At 40.1% G+C, this 14456-nt stretch overlaps 1 protein-coding gene across 4 annotated transcripts in view; it reads left to right on the top strand.

Annotated features, from left to right (window-relative positions):
• Positions 1 to 14456, top strand: part of SAMD8 (sterile alpha motif domain containing 8) — a 91424-nt gene that overhangs the window by 43146 nt on the left and 33822 nt on the right. The window contains exon 1 of one of the 4 annotated variants that reach the window (XM_037804234.1): positions 11899 to 13334. The exons of the other annotated variants lie outside the window; for them this stretch is intronic. Coding sequence (XP_037660162.1) covers positions 13287 to 13334 — 48 coding nt within the window. The 5' untranslated portion in view covers positions 11899 to 13286. Of the gene's footprint in view, positions 1 to 11898; positions 13335 to 14456 lie in introns of those variants that run through there. 4 annotated transcript variants of the gene reach the window in all.

Consider the following 14456-nt stretch of genomic DNA (forward strand, 5'->3'; position numbering starts at 1 on the left):
TTGGTTGATTGTATTTTTCAAATCTTCTGTTGCTTACTGAATTTCTGTCTACTTGTTCTGTCGGTTATTGAGACAGGAGGATTGAAATCTCTGACTGCAATTGGAGTTGTCTATTTATCCTTGTAGTTCTATCAGTTTTTCTCCACGTATTTTGCAACTCTATTGTTTAGTGCATACACATTTAGAATTACTATGTCTTCTGGGTGGACTGGTCACCTTATCATTGTGAAAGGATCTTTTTTTAAACCCTGGTTAGAGTCTATTTTCTGAAATCTACTTGTTCTAATAATAATGTAGCCTCTGTTGCTATTTTGATTAGTGTCAGCATGGTATTGTCTTCTCCTATCCTTTAACCTTTTGTGTCTTTATATTTAAAGTGTGTTTCTCATAGGCATCATACAGTTGCATATTTTAATCCAATCTGACAGTCTCTGTCTTTTAATTGGGGTATTTAGAATATTTACATTTAATGTAATTGATATGGTTATGTATTCATCATCTTTTTTCATTGTTTTCCATTTGTTCCATCAGTTCTTTGTTCCCTTTTTGCTTTTTTTTTCTGTCTTCTTTTGGACTGAGTATCTTTTATTATTCAGTTTTGTCTCCTATGTTGGCTTATTAGCTATTACTCTTTGTTGTGTTAGTTTAGTTGCATTAGGGTTTTATAAATCCTATATATATCTTTAAGTTATCACAGTCTACCTTTAAGAGATATTACACTACTTCACATGTATTATAAGAACTTTGTAATAGTATGTTTCCATTTATCCCAACCCTTGTGCTAACATTGACATATATTTTACTTTTATGGATAAGCCCATCATTTCATTGTTATTATTTTTTTAATAACAATAAATTGCCTTTTAAAGTAATTTAATAAGGAAAAAAACTTAACATACTTACCCATGTGTATTAGTTAGGGTTCTCTAGGGAAATAGAATCATCAACAAGAGATATCTAAGAATATAAGATTTTATAAGAGTGCCTCACACAACTGTGGGTATGCACAAGTCCAAATTCCATAGGGCAGGCAGCAAACTGGCAACTCCAGTGAAGGTGTTCAATGAACTCCTCAGGAAACACTTTGCTGGCTAGCTGAAGAAGAAGTGAAGGTCCTCTGTCTTGTTTAGAAGTCTTCAAATGATTGTATTAAATCTAGCTGATTGAATTATCTCATTGTGGGGGACACACCCTTCATTGCTGTAATCAGTCACAGCTGCAGCCAATTGACTAATAATTTAATAAACCAGCCTCCTGTTTTATTAACTAGCTACAAATGTCCTTGCAGTAACGGTTAGGCCAGTGCTTGCTTGACCAGACACCTGGACACCATCACCTGGCCAAGTTGACACATGAATGTAACCATCACAGTCCACCCCTTATCAACTTGACAGTTACACACATCATCTTAAACCATATTTTACCTCAAAGTAGAAAACAATAACAGACATATATTTTGCCTAACAATACTCTGCTGTCCTGTGTACAACTGGAAATGCATTAAATTTCTCCAGAATAGGGTGCAAGTCCTTGGGTGACATTAACTCTCTTAAAATTGATTTCCTTTAACTTAAATAATACAAAATGAACAATACAGTTTATGTCATATGATAAGGGGATAAAATAGAGAAGAAAACAAAGATATTTGCTTTATAGACCAATACACATATACTCATTACAAAACAAGGAGGAAATATTCATGCCATCATAGTCCTCATTTCTATAACTGGTCATGTGGTTGTAGTTCATATTTATCACTACCTTCTTCCACTACCCATTCCATGTTCTGTTTATCCTCAGCATCTACTTCAGCTGGCTATAGTTCTTTGCCTGATGGAGTGACCCAAACCTTCATTCCTGAAGTTTCTTGGTCATTGGTAGTCCTGCCTGAACTGGGTCATTGCTGTTCTCCATTGACTTTAATCACAGGACATGGTAGTACTAAGAGATGCCCTATGGGATCTCCTGTATGCCAGGAAAACTCTTCTTTACCGCCATTGTGTAGTTGCATGCTATTTCCCCTTGATAGTCAGGATCAATCACCCTAGCCAATATAGTAATCCCCTTCCTTGCCTGTTGATTCAGAGGCATAAGAAGCCCAAAGTGTCCGGTTCAATGGAATTATTGTTGTGTTTCCTGATGGAAGCACTCCTCCTTTTGGAATTAAGACTTGTAAACCAGCAGAATTTAAGCTTGCAGGGGCAGGAAGCAAAAATTTTCCTAGTGATAGTGAGTGGTGCCACTCCTGTTTCCACCCCTTGATTCCTGGACTTGTGAATCCTGGCTATGGCAGAAACAGCACCATAGAGTGAATGCTGATTTAGAGTATACAAAGCCTCCTGGAGAACACTGCCCCAGCCCTGCAAGGTATTGCCACCTAGTTGGTGCTGTAACTGAGTCTTCAACAAGCCATTCCACCATTCTATCAACCCAGCTGCCTCTGGATGTTGGAGAGCATGGTAAGACCAGAGAATTCCATGAGCATGTGCCCATTCCCTCACTTCATTTGCTGTGAAGTGGGCTCCTTGGTCAGAAATAATGCTGTGTGGAATACCATGACAGTAGATGAGGCATTCTGTAAGTCCATGGATGGTAGTTTTGGCAGAAGCATTTCATGCAGGGAAGGTAAACTCATATCCAGAGTATGTGTATATTCAAGTGAGAAAAAATCTCTGCCCCTTCCATGATGGAAGTGGTCCAATGTAATCAACGTGCCACCAGGTAGCAAGCTGATCACCTCGGGGAATGGTGCCATACTGGGGACTGAGTGTGGATCTCTGCTGCTGGCAGATTGGGCACCCAGCAGTGGCTGTGGCCAGGTCAGCCGTGGTGAGGAAGTCCATGTTGCTGAGCCCATGCATAACCTCCATCCCTACCACCATGACCACTTTGTTCATGAGTCCATTGAGCAATGGCAGGAGTGGCTGGGAAAAGAGGCTGATTGGTATCCACCAAACGGATCATCTTATCCACTTGATTATTAAAATCTTCTTCTGCTGAAGTCATCCTCTGATGAGCATTCACATAGGACACAAATATCTTCATGTTTTTTTCCCACTCAGAAAGGTCTATCCACATACCTCTTTCCCAGACTTCTTTGTCACCAGTTTTCCAATCATGTTCCTTCCAAGTCCCTGACCATCCAGCCAAACCATTAGCAACAGCCAATGAATCAGTATACAAATGCACCTCTGGCCAGTTCTCCTTCCAAGCAAAGTGAACAACCAGGTGCACTGCTCAAGGTTCCAGCCACTGGGAGGATTTTCCCTCACCACTGTCCTTCAGGGACATCCCAGAAAGGGGCTGCAGTGCTGTAGCTGTCCACTTTTGGGTGGTGCCTGCATATCATGCAGAACCATCTGTAAACCAGGCCCGAGTTTTCTTTTCCTCAGTCAACTGGTTGTAAGGAACTCCCCAAGATGCCGTAGCTATGGGCTGGGAAAGAGAAGGTAAGGTGGTAGGAGTTGGGGCCACGGGCATTTGGGCCACTTCCTCATATAACTTACTTGTGACTTCAAGACCCACTCAAGCTCTATCTCATATATACCATTTCCATTTTGTAATGGAGTGCTGCCGTACATGCCCAACTTCATGGCTTGGCGGATCGGACAACACCAGCCCATGGTAGGTAATTCAGGTCTCGTGGTAACTTGGTGGCCCATGGTTAAGAGTTCTGTCTCTACTAAGGCCCAATAGCAGACCAAAATCTGTTTCTCAAATGGAGAGTAGTTATCTGCAGAGGATGGTAAGGGTTTACTCCAAAATCCTAAGGGCCTGCATTGTGATTCTCCTATAGGAGCCTGCCAAAGGCTCCAGACAGCATCTCTATTTGCCAGTGACACTTCCAGCACCATTGGATCAGCGGGATCATATTGTCCAAGTGGCAGAGCAGCTTGCACAGCACCCTGGATCTGTCATAGAGCCTCATCTTGTTCCGGTCCCCACTTAAAACTAGAAGCTTTTCTAGTCACTCGGTAAATGGACTGGAATAGCACACCCAAATGAGGAATATGTCTCCAAAATCCAAAGAGGCAAACTAAGCATTGTGCCTCTTTTTTGAGCATAGGAGGAGCCAGATGCAATGGCTTATCCTTCACCTTAGAAGGGATATCTTGACAGGCCCCACACCACTGGACACCTAGAAATTTTACTGAGGTGGAAGGCCCCTGTATTTTGTTGGCTTTATCTCCCATCCTCTGACATGCAAATACCTTACCAATAAATATAGAGTAGTTGCTACTTCGTGCTCACTAGGTCCAGTCAACATGTTACCATCAATATAATGGACCAGTGTGATGTCTTGAGGAAGGGAGATCAAGATCCCTTTGGACAATATTATGACATAGAGCTGGAGAGTTGATATACCCCTGAGGTAGCACAGTGAATGTATACTGCTGGTCTTGCCAACTGAATGCAAACTGTTTCTGGTGGTCCTTACTAACAGCTATTGAGAAGAAAGCATTTGCCAGCTCAGTAGCTGCATACCATGCACCAAGGGGATGTGTTGATTTGCTCAAGCAATGATACCACATCTGGAACAGCAGCTGCAATTAGAGTCACCACCTGGATAAACTTACAATAATCCACTGTCATCATCCAAGACCCTTCTTTTCTACACAGGCCAAATAGGAGAGTTGAATGGGGATGTGGTGAGAATCACCACCCCTACTTCCTTCAAGTCTTTAAGAGTGGTATTAATCTCTGCAATCCCTCCAAGAATCCAGTATTGCTTCTGGTTTACTATTTTGCTAGGCAGGGGCAGTTCTAGCGGCTTCCATTTGGCCTTTCCCACCATAATAGCCCTCCCTTCATGAGTCAGGGAAACAATGTGAGGATTCTGCCAGTTGCTGAGCATGTCTGTTCCAATTATGCATTCCAGAACTGGGGAAATAACCACAGAATGGGTCCAGGGACCCACTGGACCGATCCACTGTGAGATGAACCTGAGCTAAAACTCCATCGATCACCTGACCTCCATAAGCTCCAACTTGGACTGGTGGACCAGAGTGACATTTTGAGTCTCCCTGAAAGTAATGTCACTTCTGAACCAGTGTCTAAGAATCCCCAAAACATCTGATCATTTCCTTTTCCCCAGTGCACAGTTACCTTGGTAAAAGGCCATAGGTTCCTCTGGAGAAGGCTGGGAGAAAGATAAACAGTATAAATTTTTGGCAGTTTAACAGGGTCTTTCCCCAAGGGTACCTGGCCTTCCCCTCATTCAAGGGGCTCTGGATCTGTAAACTGTCTCATGTCTGGGAGTTGATTAAGGGGCTGTGACTCTCTGTTTTTGTAATTCAAGGTAAACTTTTGTTCACTTGACCTAGAATTCTTCTGTTTATACAGCTCAAACTGGACTTCAGTAGACTGCCCATCTATTTTACTACTAGGTACTCCATGATATACAAGCCATCACCATAAGTCTCTGTGAGTCAGATTATTTTGACTATTGCTTTGAGCCTGTTTTACATTATGGCAGCCACGCCCACCTTGTCTTTGGCGATTAACTTCTGCCACGTGGCTTCTGCTGTCTGTGGATCTGATTATCCCCATTGTGTTTAAAGATTCAGTCTCAGTGACAGGAGTTCCCACAGTAATATCTGACCTACAGAGAAGGGCAACTATAGAGCTCTTCAGGGATGACGGAGCTAGTCTCACAAATTTATTCCTCACAGTCTTGGTAAAAGGTGTGTCCTCTGGACATTTCAGGGGTGTGTGAACAGGTCTTCCGTGATAAATCCACTCTAACATTCCAATCTCTCTAAGCCTTTGAATCTCCTCCTCTACGTTATACCAGGATAGTTCTGGCATTTTGACCTCAGGTAATGTCAGCCACCTTTTGATCCATGCTTCAGCCAACCACCCAAACAAATGGTTAACACCTTTTCTAACCACAAAATTGAATGCAGAATCTCTGCTTAGTGGGCCCATATCAGTAAATTCAGTCTGATCCAACTTGCTATTCCTTCCACCATTATCCCACACCCTTAATATCCATTCCCACACATATTCCTCTGATTTCTATCTGTATAAATTGGAAAACTCATAGAGTTCTTTTGGAGTATAGTGTTCTTCCTCGTGGATCACACTTTGTACCTCACCCTTCCGGGCCTGTTGGGAATTTAGCCTAGTTATAGGTCTTGAAGCAAAAACTGGTGGTGGGGGTGGGTCATGAAAAGAATTAGAAGTATCCCCCAAGCCATTTACCTCAGGACATTCTGTTGCAGTTTCATTGTGTGAAACAGGATTATTCTCTCCAGACAGAGGAGTGAGGGCTGCTTCCTCAGGGGAGGTGATTATAGGTTTAGCAGGCACTGAGGGGTTAATCTCTTTAGGTGGAGGTCGGATGGCAGGCTCCTCAGGGCAGACAGGAGATCGGGAAGCTGCTTCCTCAAAGCAGGCTGGAGGTTGGGTAGCTGTCTCCTCAGGGCAGACTAGAGGTGGGGGGGGAGGGGCTGTTTCCTCAAGACAGACCACTACAGGTATACCTAACAAAAGATTCAGCAGAATCCACGGTTCCAGTGTCCTCACTGCCATTATTATCAATTATTTCCCCATCCCAAGTTTCAGGATCCCATTCTTTTCCAATCAATGCCTTTAACAGCAGATACCCTGCAAGGTTGAGATTTTAGTTTACATTGTAAATCTGCTACTCAAACAGTGTGACTCTGGGTCTGTTTTTCAGAAGTTTCAAGTCTGTGGCCACAGGAAATAAGATTTTCTTTCAGGGCACACATAGGAAACTTTGCATCTGTCATACAGTGCTTAAGTTTCAAATTTGAAGCCTTTAGCTCGTCCCTTTCTGTTATAACTTTATCCATTGCATTTAAGAGCAACCAGCCAACATCATTATACCTCTTAACTCTGAAAAACTCTGTTAAGGTGTCAAAAACACTGCCACCCAGAGCCTTGCTTCATACAAGAGTATAATTAAGAGGATCAAACGGTGATGTTTTGCGTATCTCCATTGCCAGCTCACACCCTGGACTATCATTGCCATCTTATTATTGGAAATGGAGTCATTTGTGTCTTTGAATCTAATCAGAGTAGGAAACCAATTGTAAAAGCCCATTTTAAGATTCTGTTTCTCAAGAACCACTCCCGGTACCAAGTTGTATTATTAGTTAGGTTTCTCTAGGGAAATAGAATCAACAAGAGATATCTGCGAATATAAGATTTTATAAAAGTGTCTCACGCAACCGTGGGTATGCACCAGTCCAAATTCCGTAGGGCAGGCAGCAAACTGGCAACTTTGATGAAGGTGATAGATGAACTCCTCAGGAAACGCTTCACTGGCTAGCTGAAGAAGTGAACGTCCTTTGTCTGTCTTGCTTAAAAGTCTTCAACTGATTGGATTAAATTCAGCTGAGTCAATTCTCTCATTGTGGGAGACATGCCCTTTGTTGATGTAATCAGTCACAGCTGCAGCCAGTTGGCTGAAGATTTGATAAGCAAGCCTTCTGGTTTATTAACCAGCCACAAATGCTCTTGCAGTAATGATTAGGCCAGTGCTTACTTGACCAAACACCTGAACACCATCACCTGGCCAAGTTGACACATGAATGTAACCATCACACCATGTAATTATTATTTCTGGTGCTCTTCATTTCTTTGTGTAAATTCATATTTTCATATGATAGAGTTTTCTTTTTGCCTGAAGGAATTCCTTTAACTTTTTTTTTTTTTTTTTGTATTGTAGGTCTGTTGGTGATGAAAGCATTCAGCTTTTTTATGTCTGGAAAAGTGTTTATTTCACCTTTGATTTTGAAATCTGTTTCACTGGTATAGAATTATAGGTTGATGTTTTTTTTTCCTAACAGTACTTTAAAGATGCTATCCCACTGTCTTTTAGTTTGCATTGTTCCCAGCAAGAAATCTGCTGCCATTCTTTTTCTTTGTTCCTCTATACCTAATGTCTATTTGTCTTTGTCATAATATCTATATATAATATATATTTTCTTTAGTCACTTTTAAGATTTTCTCATTGTCACTGGTTTTGAACTGATTATGATGTACCTTGGTGTCAGTTTCTTGTGCCTGGAGGTTATAGATTTGCTTGTATTTTTTTTTTTTTTCATTTTTATTGAAATTGTTCAGATACCATACAATTATCCAAAGATCCAAAGTGTACAATCACTTGCCCCTGGGTACCCTCATACAGCTGTGCATCCATCACCACACTTAATTTTTGTTTAATTTTTAGAAACTTTTCATTACTCCAGACAAGAAATAAAGTGAAAGATGAAAAAAGAAAAAAAGAAAAGGAAACTCTAATCCTCCCTTATCCCTAACCAACCCCCCTCAATTGTTGACTCTTAGTATTGGTATAGTACATTTGTTACTGTTTATGAAAAAATGTTGAAATACTACTAACTGTAGTATATAGTTTGCAGTAGGTATATATTTCTTCCCTATATGCCCCTCTATTATTAACTTCTAATTGTATTGTCATACATTTGTTCTGGTTCATGGAAGCAATTTCTAGTATTTGTACAGTTGATCATGGACATTGCCCACCATAGGATTCAGTTTTATACATTTCCATCTTTTGACCTCCAACTTTCCTTCTGGTGACATATATAACTCTGAGCTTCCCCTTTCCACCTCATTCACACACCATTCAGCGCTGTTAGTTATTCTCACATCTTGCTACCAACACCCCTGTTCATTTCCAAACATTTAAATTCATCCTAATTGAACATTCTGCTCATACTAAGCAACCACTCCCCATTCTTAAGCCTTGTCCTATATCTTGGTACCTTATATTTCATGTCTATGAGTTTACATATTATAATTAGTTCCTATCGGTGAGACCCTGCAATAATTGTCCTTATGTGTCTGGCTTATTTCACTCAGGATATTGCCCTCGAGGTTTTGACTTCAACCCATTTTTTTTTTTTTAATATGGTTTTGTTCACTCACCATACATTCCATCCCAAGTAAATAATCGATGGTTCTCTGCATGGTCATACATTTATGTGTTCACCACCTTCACCACTATCTATATAAGGGCATCTGCATTTCTTCCACAAGGCAGGAGGGAGAGTCAAAGAAGGTAGAGAGGCAAAAGAAAGAGGAAAAAAAAATGACAGCTAGGAAGCAGCAAAAGGAAAAATAACCTTAAATCAAAGTAGAATAAAGAATCAGACAATACCACCAATGTCAAGTGTCTAACATGCCTCCCCTATCCCCCCCTCTTATCTGCATTCACCTTGGTATATCACCTTTGTTACATTAAAGGAAGCATAATATAATGATTCTATTAGTTACAGTCTCTAGTTTATGCTGATTGCATCCCTCCCCCAATGCCTCCCCATTTTTAACACCTTGCAAGGTTGACATTTGCTTGTTCTCCCTCATAAAAAACATATTTGTACATTTTATCACAATTGTTGAATTATCTAGATTTCACCAAGTTACACAGTCCCAGTCTTTATCTTTCCTCCTTTCTTGTGGTGTCTCACATGCTCCCCACCTTCCTCTCTCAACTGTATTCATGGTTATCTTTGTTCAGTGTACTTACATTGTTGTGCTACCATCTCCCAAAATTGTGTTCGAAACCATGCACTCCTGTCTTCTGTCACCCTGTAGTGTTCCCTTTAGTATTTCCTGTAGGGCAGGTGTCTTGTTCACAAAGTCTCTCATTGTCTGTTTGTCAGAAAATATTTTGAGCTCTCCCTCATATTTGAAAGACAGCTTTGCTGGATATAGGATTCTTGGTTGGCGGTTTTTCTCTTTCAGTATCTTAAATATATCACACCACTTCCTTCTTGCCTCCATGGTTTCTGCTGAGAGATCCGCACATAGTCTTATTAAGCTTCCTTTGTATGTAATGGATCGCTTTTCTCTTGCTGCTTTCAGGATTCTCTCTTTGTCTTTGACATTTGATAATCTGATTATTAAGTGTCTTGGCATAAGCCTATTCATCTCTCTTCTGTTTGGAGTACGCTGCGCTTCTTGGATCTGTAATTTTATGTCTTTCATAAGAGATGGGAAATTTTCATTAATTATTTCCTCTATTATTGCTTCTGCCCCTTTTCCTTTCTCTTCTCCTTCTGGGACACCAATGATACGTACATTATTGTACTTTGTTTCATCCTTGAGTTCCCAGAGACATTGCTCTTATTTTTTCATTCTTTTCTCCATCTGCTCCTTTGCATGTAGGCTTTCAGGTGTTTTGTTCTCCAGTTCCTGAGTGTTTTCTTCTGCCTCTTGAGATCTGCTGTTGTATGTTTCCATTGTGTCTTTCATCTCTTGCGTTATGCCTTTCTTTTCCATAGATTCTACTATTTTTTTTTTGAACTTTTGATTTCTGCCTTATATATGCCCAGTGTTTCCTTTACAGCCTCTATCTCTTTTGCAATATCTTCTCTAAACTTTTTGAATTGATTTAGCATTAGTTGTTTAAATTCCTGTATCTCAGTTGAAGTGTACGTTTGTTCCTTTGACTGGGCCATATCTTTGTTTTTCTTAGTGTAGGTTGTAATTTTCTGTTGTCCAGGCATGGTTTCCTTGGATATCCAAATCAGGTTTTCCCAGACCAGAACAGGCTCAGGTCCCAGAGGGAAGAAATATTCAGTATCTGGTTTCCCTGCGGGTGTGTCTTAGAAAATTGCTCCACCCTTTGATGCCTCAGGTCACTGTGCTTTTCTGCCCAGCAGGTGATGCCTGTTAGCCTATAATTCTTGACTGGTATGAGGAGGTATGGCCATGTTCCCCCAGGCTCTGGGGTCTGGTTCTGAATGGAAAGGGCCCCATCCCTTTCCTCCTAGAGAAGACAGACCCCCCCAGGTGGAGGTCATTAGCATTTCAATGGTCTCGCTCTCTGCTTGTGCTGTCTCCGCCCTTCCCCGAGACACAGCCCTGGAAACTGAAAATGACTGGGGCTTTCTCCACTGAGCCAAAAAAGAAACAGATAGTCTCCTTCAGACCCAGTCCAAGGCAACCATCCAGCTCTTCAAGGTCAGTCGTCACCCAAAGCCTCTGTCTGTTTTTTGGGGATGCGTACCTGTAGTGAGCAGTTCACACTCGCTACTTAAAACCCCAGTTGGAGCTCAGCTGAGCTATATTCTCTTGCTGGGAGAGAGCTTCTCTCTGGCACCACGAGGCTCCGCAGCTCGGGCTATGGGGGAGGGGGTCCCACGACTTGGTTCTGCAGGTTTTACTTACAGATTTTATGCTGTGTTCTCAGGCATTCCTCCCAATTCAGGTTGGTGTATGATGAGTGGATGGTCTCGTTTGTCCCCCCACAGTTATTCTGGATTATTTACTAGTTGTTTCTGGTTTTTTGTAGTTGTTCCAGGGGGACTACTTAGCTTCCACTCCTCTCTATGCCGCCATCTTGCTCCACAGTCCCTCTGCTTGGATTTTTATGTTTACAGTTTTTACCAAATTTGAAAAATTTTTAGCTACTGTTACTTCGAATACTTTTCTCTGTCCTCTTTTCTCTCTTCTCTCCCTTGGGAACTCCAATTACGTGTATATTAGGCTGTTTGAAGTTTTCTTACCTGTCAGTGATGTTCTCTTCATTTTTTAAACTTTTCTTTCTGTATTTCATTTTTTATAATTTCTGTTATATGTTCAAGTTCATTACTCTTCTTAACAACTGTTAATCCAATCCAATATATTTTTCATCGCAGATATTATAATTTTCATCTCTAGAAGATCGATTTGGGTTTTTTTTATGTTTCCATGTTTCTATTTAACTTTTTGAGCGTATTTTATACAGTTATCATAACTGTTTTAATTTCCTCACCTATTAATTCTATTATGTGTCTCATTTCTGGGTCAATTTCAATTGATTGCTTTTTCTTCTCATTATAGGTGATATTTTCCTTCTTTTCATGCTTGGTAATATTTTATTGGAGATGCCAGTTTTTACCTGTTGGATGCTGGATATTTTTATATTCCTGTTAATATTCTTGAGCTTTATTGTGGCATGCAGTTAAGTTACTTGAAAGCAATTTGATCCTTTTGGGTCTTTCTCTTAAGATTTGTTAGGCAGGAACTGTTTAGTCTAGGGCAGCAGTTCTCAATAGCAATGTGATTGGCATTTTGGGTCAGATGATTCTTTGTTGTGGCAAGTGTCCTGTAGGTTATAGAATGTTTAGTATCATGCCTGGCCTCTCCTCTCAAGGTGCCATTAGCACCCACCAAGTTGCAACAACCAAAATTGCTTCCAGTAGAACTGCTGCTTTAAGGTTAATTTTGCCCCTTGACTGGGGCAAAATCCTTTTGTGTACTCTACCCAGTAACCCATGAATCATGAGATATCTCAATGTAGCTCTTTGGGATAGGCATTTTTCCTGGCCTTATATGAGTGTGGGCACTGTTCAGTCCTTTTGGGTGTTTCTTTTCTTGGCTGTGGTTAGTTTCTTCACACATATGCGCTGATCAGTATTCAGCTGAATATTCAAGGGAGACCCTCTACACGTCTATGGAGTTCTCTTTTGTGCATCTCTCTCCTCTCTTGTACTCTGTTCACAAACACTAGCCGCTGTGATTTCCCCAGACTCTCAGCGCCATCTCTTCATCTCAAGGAGTTCATTAGACCCCATCTGGTTTCTCCCTTTCCCCCCAGTGGCTGGAAAACTCTCTCAAGGCAGTAAAGTGGGGAGTTCTGTCTCTCAGGGATTATTCACCTTTGTTGTCTGATATCCAGTGTCTTGAAACTGTTCTTTTCATGTATTTTGTTTCAGGTGGGAGGATAAATCTGGTTTCTATCAATCCTCTTGGCCAGAAGCAAAAGTCCCTTTTTACTGGTAATTGATTCCTATGAATTACTGGTTAAAGATGAAAGTGTTATTACACATTTACTAACTTAATTTCTTCATTTTATTGATTTGGATAAGACCGGTAGCTGTCATATTCTTCGTTTAAAGTCTCCTGTTCCCTATAGTTAGTTCCTGTGACACAAAACACTAAATTGGCCCTAAAGCCTTTGATCATCTTTTAATATGCCTCTTTAATGCAGATTTTCGAAGCATTAAAGAGTGACGTAATATGGACCTCTAACTGTATGTAGTAGCATACAATTAAAGGACGAGCCCTGACCTGATGAAGCATAACAGTGGTATGTGTCATGTTTTTAGGGCATTGCCACAGCAGACTCAAAGACTTTCAGGAGGCTTCCATGTACAGTAACTTATATTTTGTAGCAGCTAAAAAGCCAGCATCAAAGCCTGTGTTTTAGCCTGAGTGAGGATATAAAGAACTGGTGAGCTCAGACTGAAAAAAGAACATGAAAGAGGAGAAGAATCATTTTGAGCAGAGTATGAGATGAAACTATAATGAAGTATAATACTGCAAAGATGGGAGTGACTTGGAACTCATTGGTGGTAAGCTGCTAAGAGAAAGGGGAAAGTTAGTAGAATAGAAAAATGACAGAAGAAATCTGGCCTTGTTTTTTATAAGATGAGTTTCTCTCTCAGATTTGATACATCATAACCGTTCAGAGTTTGTAGCCTTTGCTTGTGCGATATCCAAGGATAAAATGGTTTAGTCTGTGCATATGTTGGGGAAAAGAAGATGTATATATAGTGAATAGGGTAAAACCATGTGGCTATGTATATGAACTAAAACTCAGAAACATCTTATTTTAATGCAATTTTATGTATGACAAATCTTGTTAAATGATATATAATACATCAGTGTGTATAAATTCCATGTGTTAAAGTGAATAAATCTAATTCCGTGGCCTCAGGATGTTGATGATAAACTATAGCTAAAAAGAAGAGTTAATGTTGAATCATGGTGGAGTCACAAAAAAAAAAAGTTAAGAGTTTTGTAGATCTACAGTATATAAGTATTAGACAAGCTTAAAAAAAAAAATGAATCCTGGTAGATGGAGGTGACTGAAAATGTACTGTGGATTAATAATATTAAAAGCTTCCCAGGTTTGGGTAAAAATATGATAAAAAATATGATAAAAAATATTCCAGAAGTAGGATTGCTTTCAGTAACTAAGAAATAGACATTTAATGATTGACAGTTACATGACATTTATCTGTAAGTGAATGGTATCAAGTGTATTTCTTGTTTTCTGAATAGTTTTGATGGTGAAAATGGGGCTCATGTAGTTCAGTGTCTGCCTTTGCCAAGTGATAAGTCTCCGTGGCAAGAATTTTTGTGGATAGAGGAAGAATGCAGAGCAGTTTCAGCTTTTTACTTTCCTTAGCATGGGGATGCATAGAAGGTTTTTCATAGTCAAAAATGCATGTTACAGGGATTGATAAACACCAAACTCATGAGTTATATCTGGAAGGAAAGAGAGGGGATGCTATCAGGGAGAGACATTCATTTGTATTGATGATGTTTTGTTTTGCTTTTTAAAGCAAACTTTTTAATAAAGTATAACATATATAAAGAAAAGCATAGATCTTAAGTATCCAGCTTGACAAATTTTCACAAACTAACATACTCGTATAACTGATGCCCAGGTCAAAAAACAGAATGTTTTT

Source organism: Choloepus didactylus, chromosome 15 (assembly GCF_015220235.1).
Source record: "Choloepus didactylus isolate mChoDid1 chromosome 15, mChoDid1.pri, whole genome shotgun sequence".
Classification (NCBI taxonomy): Eukaryota; Metazoa; Chordata; class Mammalia; order Pilosa; family Megalonychidae; genus Choloepus; species Choloepus didactylus.